Genomic DNA, 27,388 nt, shown 5'->3' with positions numbered 1-27,388 from the left:
GCGATGCTGATAATGATGAAAGAACGTGGTCTTAGCTTTACTCAGTACTGAGAACTGAATGATTATTTAGTCATTTTTAAAAGTTTCACTGAAAATGAAGTGTCTAGAAGCTGCGATCGCGTTGTGCTTTTTAGTACAACTGGGGGTCGGCGGTTCCGCCCGATTATTGGAACCAAGATGTCTCACCACACGTGTAATCGAAGGACTATACAACACCGCCCCTTGGATGGTCAGCATAAGTGACGGAAGGGGCTACATATGTCAAGGCACGCTGATTACTAGCCGTACGTATTTATAGCTCTCGGCTGATAGTGTCTCACCTGGTAAATCCCATTATTTCAGGCTATGTTCTAACAGCCGCCCATTGCGTATCAAATCAGAACCGATTGTAAGTATTCGTCATAACTTTCCGAAAGGAGGCAAATATATCTCTCTGCTATAAGTGCTATAAGTTTATTATTTTTCTTTAAGTTCCGTAAAGTTGGGTCTTCGAAATGGAGTCTTTTCTTCAAGCCAATATGCGGTCAGCGACAAAGAGACTCATTTTCAATTTTCCATGTATAATTATACAAATGATATTGCCCTTCTACGGCTTCAAGAAGATGTAATCTTCAATGGTTGGTAGCTCTCGTTTTAAAATTTTATTACCCTAAAAAGTATTATTCATTTGTTTTAGACTTTGTGAGGCCTGCTTGCATTTCGCTAGATATGGATCTAATTCAAGAGGTAAAAAAATTGACAGATTTTGAAGCCTTCAGAGGCCATTTAGCCCACAACCAGGGCCTGAAACAAATGGTTCTGAATCGTTCAAATCCTTCTGAATGTGGTGTAGGATTGGGATTTTATCCTAACGATAAACAAATTTGCGTTGAACAAAATAATAGGGACATCTGCACCGAGGACATTGGAGGACCATTGGTGCGGAGAATTACCTACGAGAGGGAGTATGGCTTCTTGCTCTTGGGGATCACGAGTATCGTAAAGGACTCCTGCGAAGGGAATATGATCTTTACCAACGTGATGAGCTATGTCGATTGGATTGAATATCATATTAATCCCAGTTCTGGAGAAACTGAAAGTGAAGACAATAATACCAGTCCTCCTTCCCCGAAATCGACGACTACGGAAGTACCGCAGGAGCAACCACAATTTCTTAACAGTGATTGTGGGGAATATACAAGTGGGATCCATCCGTGGTCCATCCACATCTATGGGAATGGGTTTATGGCCAAGGGCACGGTTATCACAGATCGTACGTAAATTTTTAAATTTTTTTTAAAGTATAATACATTTTTTGAATAATATGGTACCCATTCTTCTAGGTTTCATTGTGACGAATGCCCATAATATGCCTAACGAACCGAACTCATTGTAAGTAATTCAATAGATTTGGAACTTGATTTAGAGCATTTCAGAACTTTCGCCATTTCAGAGAAGTGGATATGGTGGATTCAACTGGATCATATGAGTTCTATGTGGATTTGGTGCTCAAACATCCAGAGTATCGGGATGGATATCAGAACGATATTGCGTTGCTGCGCTTGACAAAACCTCTTTCATCGACGGGTAATTTTTGTTCGTTGTACTTCTAGAATTTGTACATATTTCTTATGCATATTTCTAGTGAAACCGATTTGTCTAATCACCAATCCCGCAAACAACAAAAAGCTGGTTCGCCTAAATTATAGCTTAATAATTAACGAAAATAAAAATGCGTTAATAAAAGAAGTCCGCCGTCTGACTTCTTATGAATGCGCGGAAAAATTAAGTAAACGAATCGATGAAAATCAGTTCTGTGTGACGATACCTGCGGGGACAGAACATGGTAGTCCTGGCGACATTATTGGCCTAGATTTGAATGATGATGGGGAACATAAGTACACAATTACGGGAATCGCTAGCTATTCGAAAAATGGAATAAAAGTCATCACTGATGTGGTAAAACATTCTGAATGGATTTTGCAGGAAGTTCAAAAGCACCAAGTATGAGGAGCACTTTCACAGATATGTATGAGAACAGATTTTTATTATTAAATTTTGAACAGTGACTAATAATATGTACATGCTTTAAATTTAGCTTTAAATGTATACAATAAAGCAATTAAATTAAACTTATCAACTCAAGAATTTTTTCTCAAGAAATACTCATTCGCTGATAAGGCGAATATTGTCATATTAAATCTGTGCTGTCTTCGACGCCTGGTCATTCGCTTTCGAAAACTTCTTAGAAAATGAAGACTCTACTTTTAGCGATCGCGTTGTGCCTTCTGTTTAAACAGCATGCTGCCAGGTTCCTGGAACCAAAATGCATAAATCCTTCAAAGTCAATCGAAGCCAAAGAACTTACAGTTAGAATACATAATGGCGATGATGCTGAGAAGGTACCTTGGATGGCCGGCATATATTCCAAAGGAATATTCATTTGTGGAGGCACTCTCATCACAAGCCGTAATTATTTCCATACATCCTTATTCCTAACATTCTAATGTCCTTCGAATTGGACAAATTTGATTGTTTCAGAGTATGTTTTGACGGCCGCTCACTGCGTCAAATCAAAAGAAAAAAAAGACCTGTGAGTATTTTAAAAATGTTTTTTAAATAAAAACCAAATGTTATTGGGAGCTTAAAATGTAGTTTCCTAATGAATTCTCTTAAAAATTAAAAGTCGCGTCGCTCTGTTATAAAAATTGTTATCAGTTTTAAATTGTTTCTTGTAGCTTATGAATATATGAATTTATAAATATAATATTTTTGATTTGTCTTCAAGGTACGTCACTTTGGGGGTCTATGATAGATCAATTTATACTCCGCCTTTTGAAGTCGATGGCACCATTTCTCATCATGGGTACAATACGGAAAATCATATAAATGACATCGCTCTGATTCGACTTAAGCATGAGGTGGCGTTCAATGGTGGGTGATAAAAAGCTAATATAAAGTTCCCTTTTTTTAAAACTACCATCAAATTATTCATCTTCTACAGATATGGTAAGGCCCGTTTGCATTTCTCTGGACATGGACAAAATTGGTCGGCAGGTGGAGACAATCGATAACATGATGGCATTCGGTTGGGGTTTAACTGAACAAAATAGGCTCAGCGGTACATTACAATCCCTGTCCCTTGACAGATTCAATCGTAAAAACTGCGCAGATAAATTTGAAAAGGAGATCGATATTAAACAGATTTGCGCCGGAATGACAGACAATAAAGGTGACACCTGCACCGGAGATTCTGGTGGCCCGTTGGTGAGGAAGTTCGAAACAAACAAAAATAAAACAGCCCACGTTCAATTGGGGATTGTAAGCTATGGAGATCCCAGGTGCAGCGGTATTGGAGTCTATACCAACGTTATACAATATGTAGACTGGATTGAGTATAAAGTGGGTGGTGATTACGAGATCGATAATGATCAAGACGAGACCATAACAACTACTCATAGTCCGCCAAATACTGAGCCGCCAATCACTGAGGCGCTAATAACTGAGTCGGCTACGTTTCTTAATAACGATTGCGGAGAATATGATCGTGAGACATTTCCCTACAGGGTTGATATCTTTGGTCCTACCTTCACCACCAAAGGCACGATTATCGCCAGAGGTAAGAGAAGTATTTATTGGATCTAAATATTTTTTCATATTTTTACATTATTTTTTTTTTTTGCAGATTTTGTTCTGACGAACGATAAAAATAATCTGCATGACTTTAAGGCAGACACATTGTAAGTTATCCAGATAATAAAAGGAGAGTTTATAGTATACTTGATAGTTTCTTTGTTCCCCAGAGAAGTGGCTTTGTTGAATCCAGATGGGGCCTATGAAGAAACCACGGTGGAAAGAGTCCAAAGATCAAATGGCTTAGTTTTGCTTTATTTGAAATACCCCCTAACCATTTCAGGTATGTTTGTAATTTAACCCAAAATGGCATTATAAATAATGTTGACCCAATGCCTATATATCCTATTTACAGTTAAACCAATCTGCGTAGTGGTCGACAAACAATTAAGAAACGATATTGCTGGCGTTAGTTTGTATTATGCGAACGGAGATAAACTACTTGAACGTCTATCGAGTAACGCGTGCGCGTCAAAAATAGGAAGATATATTGATCCGAATCAGTCCGAGGTCTGTGTTAGTTTCCCTCGCAATGATGTAGAACGGTACGCAAGTCCTGGCGATGCTTTTGGAATATGGATGGACATGAAAAATGATACGTATAAATATATTTTTGCCGGAATGGCCAGCTCCTTCACAAATGGCGTCCAAGTTCTCACTGATGTTGTGGCTAACACGGATTGGATCTTGGACACAATGCGAATCATGAAAGCCACTGATGAGGATATCTTCTCTTAGGATAGATAATCAAAATAACGTACTTTTGTATTTACTTAATGCATATATTTAATTTGATTAAATACAGTGACTATGTTTCTTTGCACATTTACGGGTAATAATATAATGCGAAAACATTCTGAATGTACTTAGTTCCTAATTGTAATGATAGCTTGATCATTTTTTGTGTATTTGTGTAGCATGTTTGATTTGATTTACATAATCGTAAGAGCTGTAGTGTCTATAAAATATTTACAATTCTCTAAGTTGCGGAATCATGCGTTGTGCGTTTTTTGTGGTAAAGCTTGCGCATCCGGAGCGCTGCAGCACAAACTGCTTTATGGCAAAATCAAAACGAGGGACGGGGAGAGCTCCGACAAGACATTTTTGACATTTTCATTCGAATTGTTCAAAGCTGTTTAGCTAGGTAGGTTCTTTAGTATTTATCCAGTACGGCGCTGGAGTGTTGTTTGGAATGCCACACAAAAGGGACGGATTAGATCTTAAAACGAGACTTTAAATTATCGAAGGCGGCTCCTTGGGCTTAGTGCTTCGGGTCCTTGTTGTAGTCCACGTAGACGCGCACCACCTCGCCGGAATACTTGCGTTGCGAGGGCATGAAGTAGAAGTCGGGGGTGTCAGATCCCCCGTTTTGGCGGGGATCATCCCGCGACCGATCGTACCCAGAGTCCCGATCCCTGTCTTGACGATGGCGACGCTCCTCCTCTCGCTCACGCTCCCGCTCTCGCTCCCGGTCCCTACTTCCTTGGCGGGTCGCCCGGCGATCGTGGGTATAATAGCCGGAGGGCTGCATGCTAGCTGGACTCTGCTGATAGTGGTGCGCCTGTCGGGGCAACGAGTAGGCCCGCTCCGCGTATGAGCTGCGGGAGTAGGGAGCTCCGGTCCCTACGGCGCTGCTCTCCTGGGTGGATCGTCCGTTGGAGCGGCTGCCACTGCTCTTACCCTGGCCGTTGGGACTCTCGTAGTACATCTGGGACTTGCTGGTGGGCGAGTGGGACATTGGCAACGTGGTCTGCTGGCTGCTGGTGGTGGACTGGTGTCGGTGGCGTGACTTCTCCTTGTTAGCTGTGTTGGCGTTCATCTGCTTTTCCTCCGTCTCCCCGTACGGATCGAAGGCGTAGTTGGTGTTTGAGGCAAACTCCTTCCACGGTGAGTTCTGGATGAGCTTCTCCTGCAATCATAGAGACGAAAGATTAGGGCGGAATTTCTTAATATCAATCCTCCTCCAGTCAGCATTTGGGTGGGTGGAAGCTCTGGTCTATGGCATGTGGGGTGAACCTGACAGGTACTGCAACTGCTCTGGAATGTGCCTTGTGCCTTACGTTAAAGTCGAATCACTCTACCATCGAATTCAAGGATCAGGATTGGTAAGGATTGTGTTAAAAAGTGATGAGATTCTACCTCCATCTAAAGTGAAAATCTATATGGTAAGAGCTGGATGGCAAGGGTTCTAACCTTTTATGCTGATTACGACAATACTCCTAAATTTTTTTTGAAAGAAGTAGCATATTTCAAATACTGACTGGCCAGGAGAGACCAAACATAGACTTATAAGATGCAAATGGATGGGATTAGACTGGAAACATAGAAATGGGTTAGGGAGACAGATAGCATAGAAAGACTTATATATTGGAGAGGAGCATAAAAAGTCCCTTTCAGAGTGACGAGGTGAGTAGGATTTTTTGGTGGGTGGGTTAGGTGACAAGGTGTTAATACAACAACAGAAACCACAAGAAAATAAAGAGAGTTTTCAATTACCCATTTGGTTATAGAATTTTGATAAAACGCGGCACACGCACACACGCAGATACAGATACAGGTTGATAAAAATAATTGAAAGGATACTGGAGTTTTAACTATCTACGGTATTATCTTTTAAATAGAACAAATAAATGCTTTAAGGCAGTTGTAGCTGTATCTCGGGCTTTAGATGGTTCGGGCAGTGGGATATCCTATACGTAATCTGAGCTTAACACCGATGGGAATTGTACTGATTTTGAGTCTTATAGATCGCTAGAGGGCTGATAGTATCGCTGGTGCTGTCGCTGTTGATACATGCGCCACTCTTCGGGAATCACGTAAACCAGCTTTAAACGATAATGTTTAAATATTATTAGGAACGGAATGAGTAGCCTGTCCAGCACAGAGAAAGGGAAATTCCACACAATTATTCCATTGAATTCTCGATTAAAAATACAAAATTTCCCAGAAATGTGGCTGACTGTGGTAGTCCCACTTCTTCAGTTTCAAGAATTTTTTCTTATCTCTAAGTGTCTTGAAAAAAATATATAATTACTGTTTCTAACGAAGAATATGAACTTATGTTTCTCTGTGCTGTACATTTTTAGATGCTGACCCATTTAACAGAATTCAGAATCTTCTAGCAACTGACCTTGGTGCTTTTGCTTTTGCGGGACGTCTTCCAAATGGTGCAGAAAGCCTGGATGAGGGCGATGAGCACTAGGGCGGCAATCAGGCCCAGAACAATGTACAGTCGTGTCTCGGACAGATCGAAGAATGAGAGCAGCGTCTCCTTGGCACTGGGCTCCGAGGCGCTCTTGTCTGAAAATTTATGTCAAATACTTACAACCGTTCTACAATCAACAATCCTACGGGAGACTTACATTCCAAGGCTTCAAAGTCCAGATACTGAGGATCCACTGTTAGCGATCCCACGCGACCAGTGGCGATCTGATCCTTCAGTGCCGAGCGGATCGCATCGGCATTCTTTTGGGCAGCCCCTTCTCCGTTCTTGTCCACTGTGTTATTGTCCAGATCGTGCAACTTTTCCACATCCGACTTGTCAAACATGGCCTGAACCTTGGCCTTCAAGGTGCTTCCCTCTCTGCGGATAGTTACCAAAAAAATGAATATCTGGCACTCTTGTTAGATTTAATTTAACTTACTTCTCGAATCCCAGGATCTCAGTTTTGTAGTATCCACTCAGCGAGCTGAGGATGCCGTTGAAGGAGTCCGAAATTGTGGCTGCCAAGTTATTGAACTCCACGGTTCCGGGCTTGGGTGCCTCGTACGACTCGCCCAGGTTCATTAGCTTGACACCCACGGCGTAGACCAAGCGACTGGGCGCCGGAGTGCTGGTGCCCACGAAAACGGCCTCCAGTTCTGTCAAATGTATAGATTTAAGTCACAAAACTCAAAAAAAGAAAAAAAGGAAAAAAGCCTTACCTTTGCCACAGGACTTTATGCAAACACGACGGGAAGAGATTGGTGGCACCTGTTCGTGTTTCCTTATTTTCTTGTTCACCACATTGAAGGCTCCGCCCAAAACTGGGAAGAACAGATACAGGCAATGGTCGTCCGTGAAGGAAAGGTCCTGCTCGTCGTTGCTGACGCGCTTGCGATTGAACTCCAGTATTGTTACACCCTTCTCGATGCGTCCGGAAGCGTTGTAGATGTCCTGGCGATCGTCCAGTTTCGGTGGAGCATAGCCCAGCACCCAGGTGTCCATGAGGAAGGGTCGGCCACTGCGTGAGTCCACCCAGCCAATGATCGAGTCCGTCTGGGACATTCTCTGATCGTCGCTGAAGCCGATTCCAGTCCAGGTCTGGGTGTTCGAGGTCTCGATGTGCCAGCGCATCTCGTCGCCCTTGCCGGCGGTCTCCCAGCTGGCGTAGTACTCGCAGGTGTGCTCCTCCGGCGAGCAGTTCGAAGGGTACTTCCAGTGGCCGTAGCAATCGTTGTCCAGGACATTCGTACTGAGATCACTGCGATCAGTCGGGCTCGAGGCGGGCTTATCCTTTTCTGTTGCAATAAAAGTGAATGCATTAATAAATGTAAATGAAGGAAGTGGACTCAGGTCCTTACCAAAGAAGTTGATTTGCGTGGCGCCGCGTTGCATCTGGTGGCCGTGGTACTTGAGCTCGTCCGGCTGATAAAAGTCCTTGACAGACGAAGCTTCTGTCTCCAGGCCGGAGGCCGGCACATGCACATAGCTGTTTGGTTCCTGGCCCTTGGCCCAGATCACGTGAGTCAGAGCATCGTCCAGGGTGTGGTCGGTGGGTTCGTTGGAGACCAGTTTCTTGCGGAAGATGATTGTGGTAACGCCGTTCTCCTCGAAGCCCGTTCCCAAGGCCAGGTTTGACTTTCCTCCGTAGAACTCGTCGCTGCGTGGCGTCGAACGATCTCGGGTGTAATAGTCTCCCACTCGACTGGCCATGCCGCGGGCGGATCCGATCACTATATCCGTGCAGTCCATGGGGTTGAAGTCGTGACGGGGTGTGTATGGATTCAGTCGATACTTGGGGGAATCTGAGGAGAATTATTGTAAATGTATTAGACTTCCTTCCAGTTTTTAAGATGAAGTTTAAATTTACCTGAAGCTTCGCGACGTTGACGATCAGACTTGGTACTGACGCGATAGGAGACACTTGTGGACACAGAGGTAACTCCTTCCAGTGGGGAGTGCTCCTTGGCCACCCTCTTGGACTTGGCGCCATTCTTGGCATCGGCTCCTGGCTCACTCGTCGGCTCAGGTTCGCTTTTGGGTTCACTTGTGGGCTCGGGTTCGCTTTGAGGTTCACTTGTGGGTTCCGGTTCGCTTTTTGGTTCACTTGTGGGCTCTGGCTCGCTCTTAGGTTCACTCTTAGGCTCTGATTCGCTCTGTGGCTCGCTCTTAGGTTCGCTCTTGGGTTCGGCCGCGCTTTCCGGCTCGCTCTTAGGTTCAGGTTCGCTCTTAGGTTCACTCTTAGGCTCGCTCTTGGGCTCTGCTTGGCTCTCGGGCTCACTCTTAGGTTTTGGTTCGCTAGACGGTTCACTCTTAGGCTCACTCTTGGGCTCTGGCTCGCTCTTAGGTTCGCTCTTAGGCTCGCTCGTGGGCTCTGCATGGCTTTCTGGCTCGTTCTTAGGCTCAGGCTCACTCTTTGGTTCGCTCTTAGGCTCAGCGTGGCTCTGTGGTTCGCTTTTAGGCTCGATTCTAAGCTCCGCTTTGTTTTGGGGCTCACTCTTAGGCTCAGCTTCACTTGCTGGCTCGCTCTTAGGCTCTGGTTCGCTCTTAGGTTCGCTCTTAGGCTCGGGCTCGCTCGAAGGCTCACTCTTAGGCTCCGGTTCGCTTTTAGGCTCGCTCTTCGGTTCGCTCTTAGGCTCGCTCTTTGGCTCGGCTTCACTGCCCGGTTCACTCTTAGGTTCTGGTTCGCTCTTTGGCTCACTCTTCGGCTCGCTCTTAGGCTCGCTCTTCGGTTCGCTCTTTGGCTCTGCCTCGCTTCCTGGCTCGCTCTTAGGCTCTGGTTCGCTCTTAGGTTCCGGCGCAGGACTCTCTAAGGTTGTGGTCAGATCTCCAATGTCCCGAACCAACGGGAAGTTCTTGCACTCCGGGGTCAGGTGGCGTGGCCTCCAGCCCAGTCCCACCCACGAGGTGCTGTTAACCTTGAGCACCACTTCGATCTCCTTCTGCTCCTCCAGAAGGCGCCAGTACACGTGGTAGTCGGGGGACAGCTCCTTTTTTGCGTATGAAGAGAGGTCCAGGTCGGTGCTCTTGTAGGGCGATCTCTTGTTACATCCGATTCCAAACCAGCCAAAGTTACAGTAGCACTGTCGCTGGGGCAGCGAGGTGCCTCCCAAGTCAATGCACTTGCCCTGGACACCGCAGTCAGCATCCGCGGAGCACTCGTCCTTGTACTGGCACTGCGGGCCGTAGAAGTTTTTGTCGCACTTGCAGCGCGACGGGAAGTACTTCCCATTTCCGGAGCAGGTTTCCTTGAAGTCCTTGCGCTGCCTAATGTCCACGTCCGCGCAGGACCAGAAGCGGTAGCTATTGGACCATTCATCAGCCTGGCGCAGCAGCCGCAGGGTGCAGTTGAAGCACTCAAAGTCCTTGGGTATGGTCACCTGATAGGCCTGGGCCCTGTGGGTTCAATATAGAATGTTTTTTCTTAAATGGCATGGAATGAGATAACAGAAACTCACGTGACATCTGTGCGCACAAACTCCGAGTTATTCACATGGGGCGTCAGGTCCAAAACAGGTCGATCAAGGGCATCCAATAGTTGCAACCGAAAGCCGCCCTGGAAAAGTTACAATTATGAATATGATTATGGTCGCGCCAAAACAATGACTGAGAACTTGTGACGCGATGTCGTGTAGATTCACAAACATGGGAATCTCCAATCTCGATTCTTTGCTTTGCGATCTACGATCTACGTAGACTGCGTGCTTGTGAGGCAATGGGTTCTCGGCTAATTAGAGCTTCGGGTATCGGAACCACAAAGGGGCGTGAGTGTGCCACAGATCCACTTACCTTGTGCGGATAGGCCAAGTGCCAGGTGACGTTGAGCTGCGATCCGGAGAGCAGGGAGGTGCGTATCGAGCCTGGAACGGAATGAAATCAGAGCGTGATCAGTGAGTCGGTGATTATGGGTGACAGTTGCCGTCGAGGGCCGGCTGGAGTCTCATAATTAAGTACATTTTCCCCCCCCTCCAGGCCCTTTGGACAGGTTCTGCATTGAATGGCAACGAGTGCACCTGCAACCCCGCCTTTTTCCCCACCCCCCTTGAGCAAATTGCGCATGACAGGTATGTACATACGTTTTCTTCTCTTTTTTAAATACCCAGCCCCAAAACATCTCTGTAAACCTGCCCAGACGAATCTCATACTTGTCCATTGCATAACCCATTCGTGCGGTAATCTTCACTGACCAGCTGTGAAAAAATTACAACCTGAATGGAGGGACACTGCCAAATATTTTTACTTGGTTATGATCTTTGATCCTAGAAAATGTTTCCTCATTGGCAGACTCTTTTCGTCACAGTGTAGGGTTGGAGTAGCTATCATGGCCCGGCTCGCACATCGTTGGCAGTCAATAGCCGACGAGTCGCTAATTGAGGCCAATAAACGTTTATTGCGATGCTGGCTGGGATCTCCACCGAAAGCGAAAGGAGGAGTGTCACTTTCCAACCCGTGTCTGGGTCTTTTTCTCAAATAAGGAAGCTGAAAATTATGATTACTGCTAACACGAGATCGCACAGCCAGTTAGCCAAAGTCACATTAAAGTGGCTAACATGGCAAAAAAGCACTGACCACTTGAATCATTCGATTGCGCAGCTGGTCATCGTCGTCCCCCAAATATGGACATAAGTTGGCAGCTGGATGGATCGACATGACACCAAGTTTTATATCAAGTGGGGCATAACAACTGCATGGATTCTAGGGTATAGCCCAGTCAAAGTGGAGCTGCGGTGGCCGTTTGTGGGTCACTGGACGTGTTCCTTGGCCGGAAAACTCTTGATTTCTATTGCGCAACCTGTGGCGAAAAATCAGCTTCCATTCGACTGGAGCTTCTCTGTTTCTGGGTCACTCGCCGATGCAAATCAGTTCGATTTCAATGCATTCTTAACATGCCAGTGATCACAGACCACACAGACTCACGGCTCCCCACCCGGCGGCTTTGTTTTCTTTTTGTTAATCTTTTTGTGAAACGGAAAAGCCACCAAACCAGATCGAGAAATGGGTTAACCGACTAGCGGTGGATAAATCAAGTGTTCCCATTAATAAATCGAAACAACACACAAATTATGCCCGAAAAGGGGCGGCACCTGTATCCGAGTATCTGAGTGTCCGAATCTGAATCGCATCTCGGGCCATGCACTAAATTAGCAGGTGTGTTTTGTTTTTGTTTTTTTTTTCGAATTCACGTTTCTCATGGTCCCGGGTCCGATCGGTTGAAATTTTCTGGTTAATATTTTGTATGCTTTTTCGTGTTTTGCTTCTACTCTGTCATATTTCCCATGAGCACAGGCCCGCGAAAGTTGTTCACCTTTGCTTGGTTTTGGAGGCTGCTGCTGTAATTTGTATCTGTATCTGTGTCCGTGTATCTTGGAGGCTGCTGTGTGCCTGAGTGTGGTGGTTGAGCTTGAACTCACCGGCATCGTCTGGCCATTTCGAAAGTCCGTCCCGCTCCACCGCCGGATTCAAATCAAATCGGTCGGGGCCGCCTTGGATCGGCTTCTCTTTTCTGGCGGAGATGCGCGTGAAATCGGTTTATAATTGATTGGAAACCTGACTAATTTGATAGCAACTTGAATTCCATTGATAGTCAAGGGGAGGATCACCTCTGGTGTTGATTGAATTTTTTTTTTTAGGCGAAGATTTATGAAGTTTTAAAATACTTGTGAGTCACTAGAAACGTACTGTTCCCTAGAGAAGGTGTCCCATCTTTATCTGGACATGGGTGGACGACCCTGAGAGGCACTTTTATAATGGGTGGCATTACATCATGCCCCCAACTCTCTACCCCACCCTCCTTGAGGCAATTTGCTTGTTGATAGAAGAATGTTTGCTTGCATGCATTCTAATTGCATGAAGCACACGGCAACATATCCATCCAAATATGGGCGACGCCTCTCACGTAGCCTCAAACAAAGACTTCCGCAATGCACGGCTGGTCCCTGTTCACTGTACAGTGTGCACTGCATCGGTTGACAAATACACTTCCAGGCAGCCGCCTAACGAAGCGTTGCACATGCGCCGTGGAGGGCAATAAATTTCAGCATTCCTTGGAGCTGGGGGCCGGGCTAGGGAGGTGGGGAGTGGCCAACATGCCATAAAATTAATTTCGCTTTGGCAACCCTACACTGGCACAGCCATAGCCACAGCCAGAGACACTAGCAGTTGCCACCGTTCAACGCTGTGGCTGCCACTGCCGCAAATTAACCTGACCAAGTGGTTAACATCTTGCCAGCTTTGGCAGCTCTCGATATTTTCTGTGGTGCACTTGGAGAAATCCAAGCATGTTAGTTAGGCCAAGATAGTCCAAGAATAGAGCTTTTTGAAACCATTTTGTTAGTGCAACATTTGCATTCGGTGGTGCAGTTGGAAGTGTGGTTCGTGTGGTGTTGCTGCCGCTGTGGTCAAGGAGTTTCGCTTTAGTTAATTGCTCGTGACGTTGTCTTGGCCGAAACCACTACCAGACCCCCTCCAAAGCCAAGCTGAGCCGATCCAATCCAATCGGATCTGCACTCCACTTTGCTACCACTTGCAGTTTTCGGTATTTATGGTTTTCCATCGACTCCCGAAGCAGATAAATTTCAACAGATGCATTTGCAAATTCTGTGGCGCGCATATTTATGTATTCCTCCGGCCATATTACGTATACGTAGCGGGGTCCAAATGTCATTTGTGCCCGGCAGACTCATTGATATTCTGAATGGCCTACAATGCGACATTTCGCTACAGGATTTAACTACAATGGGGATCTGTTGGCCTGAATTATGAGTTCGAGTTGCAGTTGGCCAGTTGAATATTGAAAAGCCTCCATAAGTTCAACTCCGAGTGACTAATTGACATTTACACCGAGCTGATGCCCGTCCATAATTATCGGAACCGATGTTTTGTCAACCCCATTGATGCATTTCCCAATCGGTACATCAGTGACACAAGAGGCGACCACATCTTGACCTCCATTCCAGTTCCAGTGTGCTCGTCACTCAGAAAATCACAATTACCAGCCGAGTGGAGTCGCGTCTCTGTGGCCATAAAAAAACATGGAAACAAAGCCAAATCAAAACAAATCGTGTGGCAGCCGACACAGAAACAAAACCAGTGAAAAAGAGTGTCAAACACGGACAAATTGAGTTGGATTAAAAGATACTCTGTTAGGTACTCTGGTGGTGAAGTGGTGCTCCATGGAGGGGCCACAAAAAACACACAATTCAAACAAGCATCAAGATGCGGCAACAGAGGTCAGTCCCCATTTCCCTCTGCTGCGTTTTGTTATTTCTGGCCCAGTGAACCAAATGCAACTTAAAAGTGGCCAACTTGTGGCATTGCAACAGACCAGAAAGAGTATGGAGAGTTGGGAGTGCAGATTTTTTTAAGGGGGTTGAAAGTAGTCCAAGAAATGGTCATCAGAGGAGCCATATGCGGAAATCCTGGATTTCCCAAGGGGTCCATCAGGAAAAATGTGAAAAATATCGATCAAAAATTTTGTATCAAGCTTTTGATGCAGATTTGTGGAGAATCCATCCACAATTGTTTTAAGGTATACCTCTTAAGAATCGGATGAAAATTATCCAAGATATGGACATCGGAAGGGCCATATACGGAAATCCTGGATTTCCCAAGGGGTCCATCAGGAAAAATGTGAAAAATATCGATCAAAAATTTTGTATCAAGCTTTTGATGCAGATTTATGGAGAATTGATCCACAATTGTTTCAAGGTATTCCGTTTAAGAATCGGATAAATATTGACCAAGATATGGACATCGGAAGGGCCATATACGGAAATCCTGGATTTCCAAAGGGGTCCATCAGGAAAAATGTGAAAAATATCGATCAAAAATTTTGTATCAAGCTTTTGATGCAGATTTATGGAGAATTGATCCACAATTGTTTCAAGGTATTCCGTTTAAGAATCGGATAAATATTGACCAAGATATGGACATCGGAAGGGCCACATACGGAAATCCTAGATTTCCAAAGGGGTCCATCAGGAAAAATGTGAAAAATATCGATCAAAAATTTTGTATCAAGCTTTTGATGCAGATTTATGGAGAATTGATCCACAATTGTTTCAAGGTATTCCGTTTAAGAATCGGATAAATATTGACCAAGATATGGACATCGGAAGGGCCACATACGGAAATCCTAGATTTCCAAAGGGGTCAATCAGGAAAACTGTAAAAAATTTCGATGAAAAATTTTGTTTCAGGGTTTTGATGCAGATTTTTGAAGAATCGACCCACAATTGTTTCAAGGTATTCCGTTTAAGAATCGGATAAATATTGACCAAGATATGGACATCGGAAGGGCCATATACGGAAATCCTGGATTTCCAAAGGGGTCCATCAGGAAAAATGTGAAAAATATCGATCAAAAATTTTGTATCAAGCTTTTGATGCAGATTTATGGAGAATTGATCCACAATTGTTTCAAGGTATTCCGTTTAAGAATCGGATAAATATTGACCAAGATATGGACATCGGAAGGGCCACATACGGAAATCCTAGATTTCCAAAGGGGTCCATCAGGAAAAATGTGAAAAATATCGATCAAAAATTTTGTATCAAGCTTTTGATGCAGATTTATGGAGAATTGATCCACAATTGTTTCAAGGTATTCCGTTTAAGAATCGGATAAATATTGACCAAGATATGGACATCGGAAGGGCCACATACGGAAATCCTAGATTTCCAAAGGGGTCAATCAGGAAAACTGTAAAAAATTTCGATGAAAAATTTTGTTTCAGGGTTTTGATGCAGATTTTTGAAGAATCGACCCACAATTGTTTCAAGGTATTCCGTTTAAGAATCGGATAAATATTGACCAAGATATGGACATCGGAAGGGCCACATACGGAAATCCTAGATTTCCAAAGGGGTCCATCAGGAAAAATGTGAAAAATATCGATCAAAAATTTTGTATCAAGCTTTTGATGCAGATTTATGGAGAATTGATCCACAATTGTTTCAAGGTATTCCGTTTAAGAATCGGATAAATATTGACCAAGATATGGACATCGGAAGGGCCACATACGGAAATCCTGGATTTCCAAAGGGGTCCATCAGGAAAAATGTGAAAAATATCGATCAAAAATTTTGTATCAAGCTTTTGATGCAGATTTATGGAGAATTGATCCACAATTGTTTCAAGGTATTCCGTTTAAGAATCGGATAAATATTGACCAAGATATGGACATCGGAAGGGCCACATACGGAAATCCTAGATTTCCAAAGGGGTCCATCAGGAAAAATGTGAAAAATATCGATCAAAAATTTTGTATCAAGCTTTTGATGCAGATTTATGGAGAATTGATCCACAATTGTTTCAAGGTATTCCGTTTAAGAATCGGATAAATATTGACCAAGATATGGACATCGGAAGGGCCACATACGGAAATCCTAGATTTCCAAAGGGGTCAATCAGGAAAACTGTAAAAAATTTCGATGAAAAATTTTGTTTCAGGGTTTTGATGCAGATTTTTGAAGAATCGACCCACAATTGTTTCAAGGTATTCCGTTTAAGAATCGGATAAATATTGACCAAGATATGGACATCGGAAGGGCCACATACGGAAATCCTAGATTTCCAAAGGGGTCCATCAGGAAAAATGTGAAAAATATCGATCAAAAATTTTGTATCAAGCTTTTGATGCAGATTTATGGAGAATTGATCCACAATTGTTTCAAGGTATTCCGTTTAAGAATCGGATAAATATTGACCAAGATATGGACATCGGAAGGGCCACATACGGAAATCCTAGATTTCCAAAGGGGTCCATCAGGAAAAATGTGAAAAATATCGATCAAAAATTTTGTATCAAGCTTTTGATGCAGATTTATGGAGAATTGATCCACAATTGTTTCAAGGTATTCCGTTTAAGAATCGGATAAATATTGACCAAGATATGGACATCGGAAGGGCCATATACGGAAATCCTGGATTTCCAAAGGGGTTCATCAGGAAAAATGTGAAAAATATCGATCAAAAATTTTGTATCAAGCTTTTGATGCAGATTTATGGAGAATCGACCCACAATTGTTTCAAGGTATTCCGTTTAAGAATCGGATAAATATTGACCAAGATATGGACATCGGAAGGGCCATATACGGAAATCCTGGATTTCCCAAGGGGTCCATCAGGAAAAATGTGAAAAATATCGATCAAAAATTTTGTATCAAGGTTTTGATGCAGATTTATGGAGAATTGATCCACAATTGTTTAAAGGTATTCCGTTTAAGAATCGGATAAATATTGACCAAGATATGGACATCGGAAGGGCCTCATACGGAAATCCTAGATTTCCCAAGGGGTCCATCAGGAAAAATGTGAAAAATATCGATCAAAAATTTTGTATCAAGCTTATGATGCAGATGTTTTATGGTGTTTTAAGGTATACCTCTTAAGAATCGGATGAAAATTGTCCAATATATGGTCATCAGAGGAGCCATATACGGAAATCCTGGATTTCCCAAGGGGTCAGGAAAAATGTGAAAAATATCGATCAAAAATTTTGTATCAAGCTTTTGATGCAGATTTATGGAGAATTGGTCCACAATTGTTTCAAGGTATTCCGTTTAAGAATCGGATAAATATTGACCAAACTATGGACATCGGAAGGGCCATATACGAAAATTCATGATTTCCTAAAGGGTCCATTAGGAAAAATGTGAAAATGCCTCCTACCAATGGCATAATATCGGATAGTGACCGGAATATTTAGAAACCGATCGGCCGCACTGCCGTCACAGCCCCTAGCGACTTCTGTGTGTCGTAATGGACGAGTGAAAGTTTTTCACTTGCAGCATGTTGCATTGGCATTCCAGTTGCCTCGCGTCGGCACATACATCATCGTCATGAAGGCGGCAAGTGAGCCGCAGTGGCCTCAGTGGCAGTTTCAATGGAAGTTGCAGAGCCCGGCCAATACGCGTTTGGCAAGCTGCAGCAGCCGCAGGCGCTGGCAAAAGTTGTCGTGCCCCGAAATGGGTTAAACGTGCCACCGGCCGCGACCGGGCGGCCCACGTTGCGTATACGCAATGTAATTAACAGCAAGCCCCGCAGAAACAAAGCCAAACGAAACTGCAAGCAAAATTGAAAATGAAAATAAATGCTGCGCACAAAAATGTCGCTCAACGGGTTGTACCTCAAGGTACCTGAATGCCAGAGAGTATCTGAACAGTGCCCGTACAGTACCCACTGCGAATGTGTGTGCGATACTTTATAGACATATCCATGGAAATTGATTTGGCATTTTGATGCGGCACACGTGTTCGGACCAGTTGCCAGTCGCCAGTTACCAGTTGCCAATTACCAGCCATCTCAAGGCAATTGTCGGCTATAATTGATATGCAAACGGTATGGATGGGACTAGCCCAAAAGGTAAGCCCTTACCCAGTCCCCTTGAGTCGATATTATTGAAATTTCCAAACTGAAGAGCCGTCGAAAAGGTGTTATTTTAATTTGTTGAATTTTTCGAAAGTGCATAAGAAATTCAACGACACAACATAATCATAATACTCATAATTTGTGTGACCCAATTTCTGAGTATTGGGATCCACACGCATCGAAAAAAAAAAATATGAAGAAAAAAAAACAAGAAACACACACCTGCCAGCGAATGGTGGCAAGTGAATGGCGGCCAAGTTGCTTCTCTGCTCGCTCGCGATATGCAAATTAATTGGTAACACTTTGCTCAGCCGCAGCAACAAAAGCAAGGCAAGTAGCATTGAGCAAGATGCCGCACATACATAACAATAACAACAAAGCCATAGCATAGGCATAATATGCATATGATCGTGGGGGGGCAAGCAGGGGGAGTGGCAGCCGCTATTATGCAACGAGCGAGTGCAAAAGCAAAAGTGCACGTCTCTTGGAAATTATGAATAAAATCAAACAGCATGCAGTGCGTTTCAGCGGCATAGGCCATTAGCAGCTCCACACGAATGACACAATTTGATACAATTTCAATGCATTCAAGGCCAGGTACAGTAAAGATGGCCTAAAGGCTCATAGAGGTCTCTAAAATCATAATCTCTGGTCAGCTTAACTTGTTTAACTCAAGCTATTCAACTATTTATGTTTTCAGTTTACAGCTTGGCTTATGAAACGCACTGTACCCCTTATGCTTATGTGTGAATTGAACGTGCTTGGCCAATTACAGCTCTCGGCCAACAAAGAGCGCATAACCAGCCGTAATAAGCCATAATATTATAATCGAAGCGTGCCTGGCAGACGGATTCGTGGTAGCTGAACTAGTGTTGGCCAATATTTAGCAAGCAGTTATCTTAAAAACAAAATAAATAGTAAACTTACCCTTTGGCATGCCACATGGCGCCTTGGTGCGGGAATTGTCCAAAAAGTCCAGGTCGTATTTGCGGGCAGGTGGATAGGTGAGGGCCACATGCGCCTCCGCTACGAAATAACCGAGGTAGCAGCACCCGGCGAGGAGCACCAGCAGGGTCCCCAGTCTTGTATTATTTATGGACATTTTGTATTCGAATAATTTATTTCTTTTCAATTTTTTGGCGATTGTCGGGGAGTTTCCTTTCGGTATTAGCACCGCGAACCGTCGCTATTCAAAAGCTCTTCTCTCTTTCACTTCTTTTGTGTAATTGATTTTTACGGGGATTTCTGCGTTTTGATCGGCAAGTGTGTGGAAATTATAAAAATTATATAATTGATTTTGTTATACGGCCCGAACGGCAACAAATTGGCCAAACATTTCAGCCGGCTGCAGAGTTGGGCCCTGAAAAGAAACAGTATTTATAGATTTATTAGCTGAGAATTGCATAAGGCGGAGGGATCTGGCCAAGATGATTTATGCCAGTGGCCAAAACAATGACTAGGAAATTTCCCACAATGTCCCCATTAAAGTTTCTTTGGCGATGAAAAATTCAGAAAGTGTCGAAAGATTCGTTTCACTTTTCCCTGCAGATTTTCAGAGTGACATGGCGACAGATACTTCGATGCGATGTATCTTTGGGGGAGCTAAGCTGCGTGTGAAGCTCAGTTCAATGTTCGATCGGAATGCCTCGGGCTTATATATATTTTTTACACCATGTATGTGTGTACTTATCCAACGCCTTCGCAGCTGAGTGAAATCGAAGGCCTTGCCGCGTTCAACAGACTAATCAAAGCCAATGACAGCTGCCCCCCAGCAAGTCAAACTCTAAGATACTTAGACACTTGGGTACTTAGTCCCAAAGTCCACCGAAAAAAATATATAAAGCTTGACCAACCAAAAGACATAAAAACTACATTTTGTTACTTCCTCATTACGGAAATTAGAAAAAATATATGCTCTTTCAAAAATATTATCTGCCTTTGTATAAAATAAGAGTAACTCACTTTATATATGGGATATTCGGGTCGTGCTTCTACCTGCTTGAAAAATACCGTAGCCCCCGGCCTAAATGACAACAAATGGCGTTGAATTGGGCGGGTAAATGTGGCACGGTCGGGCCAATTGTTTGGATTTGGCAGAAAAAATAAACTGAGAAATGGTGCCACAGTTTTGACAAGCAAATTGCATGCTGCATGAAATCTGTTTTCTTGCCCCAAGATAAATCAACGACAATTGGTGTTAGTTGGTCTCGCTGATTGGCGAAAATGCCCACGATTTGGCCAGAATGGGAACGGCCAGACGACGCCTCTTGACCATTCTGTGCTGTTCCACTTTAGCTTTTTTTTTTCCGCCAGCAAGTGACATCTACAATTGAGTTTTCAGCTTGGTAATCTCCGAGTCATTGTCCAATGTCAGCCAGAAATATCTGCCATATACTATTTGTATCTGTGTAGTAAACTTTTTTTTTATAAGCCGTAACGGTAGCAACTTCCGAGGCAGCAGCTGACCACCTCGTTTGGTTTTGATTACTGTCTGGCATTGGGAGCAGCCCCAGCAGCGGCAACAACACCATCAGCAATAGTAACAACTTCAGCAACATCTGAGACTGTGACGACCACATGGCCTGACATTGAAGTCGTCAAAGCAAAACAAAATCGAAAAGCATGTAAAAAATGTTAATTAAGCCAAGCCGAGCCAAACAAACACTAATGAAGTGGCATAAAACCAGTATCTGGAGCAGAGTTGGCAACTGGGTTAGAATCATTGGGAGTAGAGGTTCTATTCTAGGCATGTGCCAAAAATATATCATTTCATTTTGAATTGCTAGCATAAAAGTTATCTTTCGATCAACCAAAACAATCTTTAGGTAAATTAAAAACGATCCATTTTAATCTCTTCTTGGGCAATCAAAAGGCCCACATTTTTGGCCAAAATAAGGTAATGGCGCCCAGCTGGAGACTACGTATTGCCAAGAAAAGTGGGAAACTTCTGTGAATGGGTGAGCTGCGTGATGCCAACCGAAGCCAACTGTCTAGTTGGCCCGTCATGAGTTGGCCAAAACCCCCGTTCATTACCCAACCGACTAAGGGAAAATGCGACTCCGAGCTCGGAGTCTGGAGCCCTAAAGTGGAATTTAAAGCTGACTTAAGAGGCAGCTGGATAGCTGTACAGCTGGAGAGCCGGAGCCGGGCTTAGATGAGCAATTACTTTAATTGAATTGGCTCTCGAGTGCTTTGCATTTCCACTAATTAGAACTGAGATGTAATTAACGAGAGCCACAAATGCCAGGGCGAAAATGAAACTTAAGCAGCCACAACCGATTCAAATGCAATTCACACGCAATTAAACTGAAGTCTTTCTGAAACACGTTGGCCAAGAAGAACACTTGACTCGGTTTCTACGGCATATCGATTATAGCCTTATATCCAATAGACTTATGGTTATATAGCTGCGGACATAAACATTTGGCCACGCTACTCATGTTCGATTCACGGCGACAGCGAGTGGAAAAAAATGCAGTCCAACTGGTTACGAAATATTCGAAAAGCTCATTCATGTTGAGCTTCAGATACAATTTTCAAAATACACCGACTGCGCTGCTATTTGTATCTGTATCTGAGACTCAGTCACTGAATTTTTTCTTTGGTTGGGGGCATTGGTGTGAGTGAGCCTGGGTACCGGAAACCGGTTACTGGCCCCAAAACAAAATATAGTCAGCTATTAATGGATCGACGATAAATCGATGCTATCGGGGCCCCAGACTTTGGCCAACCGACTCGGACTCTGGGGCGGCAAGTGTATCGCCTATGGCCGCTCCCAAAATAAAAGAGCCCAGAAATTAGAGCCACGAATCTGTGGCCGAAATATATTTCAGTTTTGGCAACACAAACTGGAGCCCGCACGCTCCATTTTAAGTTGGCCAAATTAGAGAATAACATGGCAGCGAGATAAATAGAAAATTGTTAAGTAAAATAAAAGGAATTTATTATGTAACTTTGTAATTTATCTGGTCCAGAGGATACATTCTTTATGCATACAATTGATATTCGTGATTTTGATTAACCCACTAAATAGGAAACTATTCCAAAAATTGATTAGCAAGCTAGCACGACTTTCTAATCGCCTTTGATGAACCACCCGGCGTATGGGTGATGTGTGTTTTTTGGCCAGAGGCTGTTAACGGTCCATGTGACTCTTTCTGACTACTCGATACGAAAAACGAAAAACTGTAGACTGAAATCCGAATGGTGTGGACTGGGAGTTGAGTGCGAAAATCGGTACGTCATGTCGGTTATGTGAGTGCTTCTGCTGCTGTTTTGCTTTTTATACACTGTTTGGTTTAAGCATTTCGTGTTTGGATTTCTATTTGCGCGAAATTTCTCAACTTTAATGTCACGCACCACGAATCCGGCGCCGAACTTGGACAGGAGAGTCGCTAATAATGAGTGATTGACAAACATGTGTGCCGAGTGGGCTTATTATAATTACTGCACAGCACTGAGCAAAACTTTGGTATTCCATTTTCGATATTTTAGTTGTCTATGACCTATAAAAATATCTGATAAATATTTAAGGAATTCTTGCCTTTCTATTAAAACCGATTTTGGTGTAAAAAAATTGCCAACAGTGGCTGGAAAATGTCAGGTGCTAATGCTCGTTAATCAATTCCATTGATGGAGTCGACACATCAGAGCCTCCTCGATGACATCTTCGGTTCGCAGTGAAAGTTGTCTTCGTACGAGCCCAAGTTTTTCATTGATTTTTTGTTTGCTTATGTTTAATTTCTATTTCACCTTCGATTTCGACTCGAATGACTCGGAATGCAACTGGGGAACTGGCGGGGAAAAGTAAACAAACGCTCGGACCGTCACTTTCAATGGGTTTCTATCAATTAGGAAAATGAAACCATCATCGAGATGACAAATTATACTATATTCGGGCATGAGACACCCCGCACATTTCCGATTTTGTGACATTGGGGCTAATTTCTGTTGATTAGCATAGTGGAACCGTGTAATCTGGCCGTGGAACTGGTGCAGCCAGTTTGGCATTCGGGGGCTCATTCGCTTTCGGCGTGAATATTTTCCAAGTTTGAATTAATTTGCCACTTGGCTCTTGATTTCTTCAACTTTCACGAGAACAAGCTACACGGGTTTCGGGCCATCTCCCTCCAAGGGGTCGCCTCTGAGGTCAGGGTGAATCCAAGGGTTAAGACACTCAAACAGACAGACAGATAAACAAACAAGCGTTTATTTGCTGTCGCTATTTTATGCTTGTTAAACTTGATCTCTAAACTGGCATCCAAAGTACCAGTACCTGTATACCCTAGGCAATTTGTTCACATTGCCCGCAGCCGTGGCAAACTCTGCCTATAAGATCATATTTCACCCAGACTACATAGCGAGATAAAATGATGGCCGTTGCGACTGAGTGGGCTTTTGGCATTAGAAGGCAAGACAGCTTGATTTTTATTTTATTCATTTAATGCCACAAACATAAGATACTCAGAAGGTGGGAATGAATAATGCTTTTCTAATTGATAATAGTTATTAAGGAATTCAGTTACAGAAGCCAGCCACTCGAAGTCGGTTTTACGACGTTACTTGAGGTGTAAAAGCTGATTTCATCGCTTTGCCTCGTGATTTGTATTTATAAACACTTTATCACTGACGAGATCCCTTTGTCCATACTCCCCGGCTTTTGAGCCAACACATCTCGCATCGCATCCCCCATCACAGCCACATGTTAATTTATTAATGAGTTGCAAAAACCTGTCCGACCTTTACATAAATATCTGTACACAATCTTTACAAAATGTTGCCAAAAAAATTGTTAACGGCAAATGCTTTTCTTTATCGCTTTTTTTGGGAGAATAACTTTCTCATGGCAAGCCCCGAAATTTCGCTGAGTAATTTCTAATGTCACTCGGGACGCGACGGTCGAGTGCCCGCCAAGATCAACTCGGAGCCAAACGATTCGCATTAAGATCTAAGGTCGCACGCCTTAGGCATTTGAAATTAAATTAAGGCAGTCCACTGCTGGCTGTGTTACGCTCTTTTGCGTAATCTGATGTGCGATTATGGCCATTTACACGGGCTGCTTACAAATCCGCGGCATTGAAACGCACGCGGCTCAAATGCCAATCCGACTGGACGCTCAAAACAAAAGACTTAGGCAACGAACGCGCATGCCGCATTTCGCAGCGCAAGTGCGCAGCATCTCGTTCGAACGGGCAGCGTAAACAAAATAATAAAATTCAATTTAAGAGCCATTATAAAAAATATTTGGCAAATGAATGCGAAATATTTGCCCGACACGACATGTTATGAATCTTGGCAGTATTCAGGTTTTCGGGACTCTAACGACGCCGAACAAGTGCACAAATTACAAATTGGTTTTTGTGTTCGACTTTGACAGTTCGAATTACGTCTGAAGAGTCAAGATGCGCTTCAAGGTTCCCCCACCTGTACGCCGTACGCTATACGCTTTACGCTGTATATATTTCTAACCAGTTTGTTTAGCCAAGTGGTGCCCCGCCCCTGCCTCCCCAGAACGGCCATTAGACAAACCTGCCCAACAACGACGACGACGGCAGATCGGACGGATTCTGTTTCTGATTCGGGTTTCGTTTACCTTCGCGCATTCTCACTTTTTTTTCTTCGTTTTTTGTTTTTACTGACGGCTTTGGGTTTTCCTTTTGTCTTAAGCTGTTATTTTTGGGTCTTATTGGCATTTATGTTTGGTTTATTGGCCGCTGGAATTCGGCGTTTGTAAGTATGTTAATAATAGCGCTTTATATGAGCAGCCGTAAATGCTTTTATAGTGGACGGAGCAGGGGATCTGGGAGAACCACGCAGATTATTGGCGTGCCCGTGTGTATTAGACATTAGACGTTGGTGGATGCCATCCGGTTTTGGCCTTTGCAGCTGGCAATGCTGCTCGGCTGCATTCCGGGCATGACTAAGAGAACCGCGAGCCGCGGCTCTAGAGTCGCGGGAGTTATTACCCTCAAGGTCACTACTTCTGGCGGGCTTTCGGTTTCGGTTTAGCATCGTTTTGGTCTAATCTTGGCATGACAAGGCGGTTCGCCTCAATCGATTACACTGAGGATACATTTTTAATGTATGACTTTTATTTAAAATTTTATTGCTTTCAATTAATCAACATGTGGAAGTGATTACATCCACTATTAAATATTATGATGATCTAATAATGACCCTGATTTTAATGCTTTTTCCGAGTACTTTAAACTCCATGCCTGATCGGTTAGTTTGGATTGTTTGGGGGTCAGCCATTAGGCTAAGCGGCTTAAATGGAATGGAGACAAACAGTTAGCGAGGCGATGAAAACAAAGGAGAATTAATTAGATTCCGTTGCTGGATAGGGTTGGCTAATGGATGCCAAGAAGATCTCTCCACTGCCATCGGAATATTTGAGGTTTTCGAGCTTTTGAGTCTCGGCCATACAGGTGACTCAATGGTGGATTCGACATTTCTTTTTATTCGACCATGATTAATGGACTTACAAAGCGCATACGCATACGCGATTTGGCGTTTTGGCGTGTCTTGCCAGACCATTCTGTTCTGGCCCAGTCGCAATGGCTTTTTAGAAATGATCTCATCTGCCACAGAGCTGTATAGGCCCCAGCATCGCGGTTCTGGCGGCCCACATCGATCTCCGCAGAACAATCCCCAAAAAGCAGCTGTCAGCTGCCAAACGTTAATTTGCAATAAATTACACCTGACAGAGTGTGTGTCCGTGTGTAAGATCGTGTGTATATGTTTCGGGCTTTAATTACAAACACTTTTTGTGGTTAATTTCACTTTTTTTTGCCGTCTTCCGCTGCGACATGTGCAGGGAATTTTAAAACGAGTACCAGTTTGCATTGCCAATTCAGAAGGCATTTCAGATTTTCTATAATAAGTATATATAGTAATGTAAACTCTCTATAACCAAATCTTGCGTAAGCTATTATTTTCAAAAACTTTTCCTGTTAACGAATCAAGCAGAAAAACTGCCTGCGCATAAGTTTCGCTTCACTAGCTTTTACAATTATTGTGAGCTCCTGGAACTGCAGCTCCTGAGTTTTTTGTTCAGTGCATGGTAGAGGCATTCCACGAAAACTTACCTGAAGATGATTATGGTAAGAAAAAAGAAGCAGCGCCGGCGAATGCAAGAGGCGATGTAGGCGGCGATAAGTTACGAAAAACGCAAGCAAGCGCACTAGAAGATCCCAATCCCCATCCAAATCCGAATCCGACTCTGTGGCTAATCAAAAGTTACAACACGCACGCGCCTTGCAACGATCGCTGGTTGTTGCCTTAGTTATTTTGTTGGGGGTTTTTTTTTTATTTTTCTCTGAGGGGTTCTGAGGGGTCGGGGCTTTCGGTAAAAATGTAAAAAAAAGGTACTGAGACCACGATACACGATCAAAGTCAAAACAATGCAGTCGCGGCACTTTTAACGTTCTCCGCTGATGATGCACAACCGCGCAATTTTCAGTGGATTGCGATGGCACCCACAGGTAAGTCTCGAAGTTTGTGTTTTTGTGTGTGTGGGAGGTGATGTGTTAATCAATCAGCCAGCGCATATCGAAAGTACACTACTTTGTTACAATAATTTGGATATTTGTGTTCATTATACGGCTATGGATGGATTTGTTGCAACGGCTGTACGTGACTGCCGCGCACTTGCACAACGACCGCAAATATCCAAGGGATCCACGCTCCGGCAACTCAACGTTTCGATTGGTTCCGTTCCGAAAATGCCGCACTTCAACTGAGCAGGAAGAGCCACACGACCACACGTTCGCACTGAAGCGCCTCTCGATCGAAACTAAAGATCGAAACACCAGGTGGGCCAGGTGAGGCTACCGCCAGGTGGCAGCTTGAAAGCTGGCAAAGCTCTCTCTCTTTGGGCCAACTACTTGCCCGAATCCGGCAACACTCCACGAAAATTGTTTAAGCCAAGACTAGCACAATGATTTGTTCAAGAACCAGAGGGGTTTCTTATATTTTGTGTATCGCGGGAGCTCTATTAACCTTACGTCTAATGAATGTTTTAAGCCCAATTTTTTCATAAACCTCCAAAGCGGAGGATGTACCACTGGAAGTAATTTGATTCATAGATCAATGATGTATGCATAATGTTATTATGTACCATGACAGATCATGCGAATAATTTCTGTTGTTTTACCCAAATTCTGGGTACAATTAGCCATTGAAACGTAAATATATAAATCTAA

General features: G+C 43.7%; 2 protein-coding genes across 5 annotated transcripts; one reads left to right on the top strand and one right to left on the bottom strand.

The window, feature by feature from the left end:
• The first annotated feature begins 70 nt into the window (after positions 1 to 70).
• Positions 71 to 4,386, top strand: LOC108121377 (ovochymase-1). The gene is made up of 14 exons (XM_070278339.1): positions 71 to 284; positions 343 to 388; positions 472 to 617; positions 677 to 1,252; positions 1,323 to 1,371; positions 1,433 to 1,566; positions 1,625 to 1,983; positions 2,229 to 2,448; positions 2,521 to 2,572; positions 2,768 to 2,913; positions 2,984 to 3,598; positions 3,665 to 3,719; positions 3,783 to 3,895; positions 3,968 to 4,386. Exons 1-14 carry the CDS (start codon positions 95 to 97, stop codon positions 4,348 to 4,350), a joined length of 3,084 nt encoding a protein of 1,027 aa, XP_070134440.1. The 5' UTR covers positions 71 to 94; the 3' UTR covers positions 4,351 to 4,386.
• nahoda lies at positions 4,374 to 26,973 on the bottom strand. Of its 4 annotated transcripts, XM_070278169.1 has the most exons (12): positions 26,273 to 26,973; positions 19,113 to 19,545; positions 10,604 to 10,674; positions 10,273 to 10,370; positions 9,450 to 10,210; positions 8,685 to 9,071; positions 8,176 to 8,619; positions 7,537 to 8,112; positions 7,257 to 7,473; positions 6,975 to 7,195; positions 6,743 to 6,912; positions 4,374 to 5,521 (listed from the first exon to the last, which is right to left on the bottom strand). In XM_070278169.1, the coding sequence occupies exons 2-12, from the start codon at positions 19,285 to 19,287 to the stop codon at positions 4,874 to 4,876; spliced, it is 3,768 nt and encodes a 1,255-aa protein (XP_070134270.1). In that variant the 5' UTR covers positions 19,288 to 19,545; positions 26,273 to 26,973; the 3' UTR covers positions 4,374 to 4,873. The 4 variants fall into 4 exon arrangements, with proteins under 4 accessions (XP_070134270.1, XP_017090897.2, XP_070134271.1 ...); XM_017235408.3 differs by having other exon boundaries at positions 8,685 to 10,210; XM_070278170.1 differs by lacking the exon at positions 4,374 to 5,521 and adding an exon at positions 6,153 to 6,437 and having other exon boundaries at positions 8,685 to 10,210.
• Positions 26,974 to 27,388: the final 415 nt, after the last annotated feature.

This window comes from Drosophila bipectinata, chromosome 2R (genome assembly GCF_030179905.1).
Source record: "Drosophila bipectinata strain 14024-0381.07 chromosome 2R, DbipHiC1v2, whole genome shotgun sequence".
Classification (NCBI taxonomy): Eukaryota; Metazoa; Arthropoda; class Insecta; order Diptera; family Drosophilidae; genus Drosophila; species Drosophila bipectinata.
Note: the sequence above shows the minus strand (reverse complement) of the source record. Positions and strands in the feature narration are given on the sequence as shown.

What these genes read in the sequence shown, in the direction of transcription:
- nahoda (XM_017235408.3), bottom strand. Translation starts at nt 19,287, where the DNA reads ATGTCCATAAATAATACAAGACTGGGGACCCTGCTGGTGCTCCTCGCC. An exon ending in ACTTGGCCTATCCGCACAAG is followed by an intron (nt 10,371 to 10,603) that starts GTAAGTGGATCT and finishes TAACTTTTCCAG; the next exon opens with GGCGGCTTTCGGTTGCAACT. An exon ending in CACGCAAATCAACTTCTTTG is followed by an intron (nt 8,113 to 8,175) that starts GTAAGGACCTGA and finishes TTATTGCAACAG; the next exon opens with AAAAGGATAAGCCCGCCTCG.
- LOC108121377 (XM_070278339.1), top strand. Translation starts at nt 95, where the DNA reads ATGAAGTGTCTAGAAGCTGCGATCGCGTTGTGCTTTTTAGTACAACTG. An exon ending in AGGCACTCTCATCACAAGCC is followed by an intron (nt 2,449 to 2,520) that starts GTAATTATTTCC and finishes TGATTGTTTCAG; the next exon opens with AGTATGTTTTGACGGCCGCT. An exon ending in ATACCCCCTAACCATTTCAG is followed by an intron (nt 3,896 to 3,967) that starts GTATGTTTGTAA and finishes TCCTATTTACAG; the next exon opens with TTAAACCAATCTGCGTAGTG.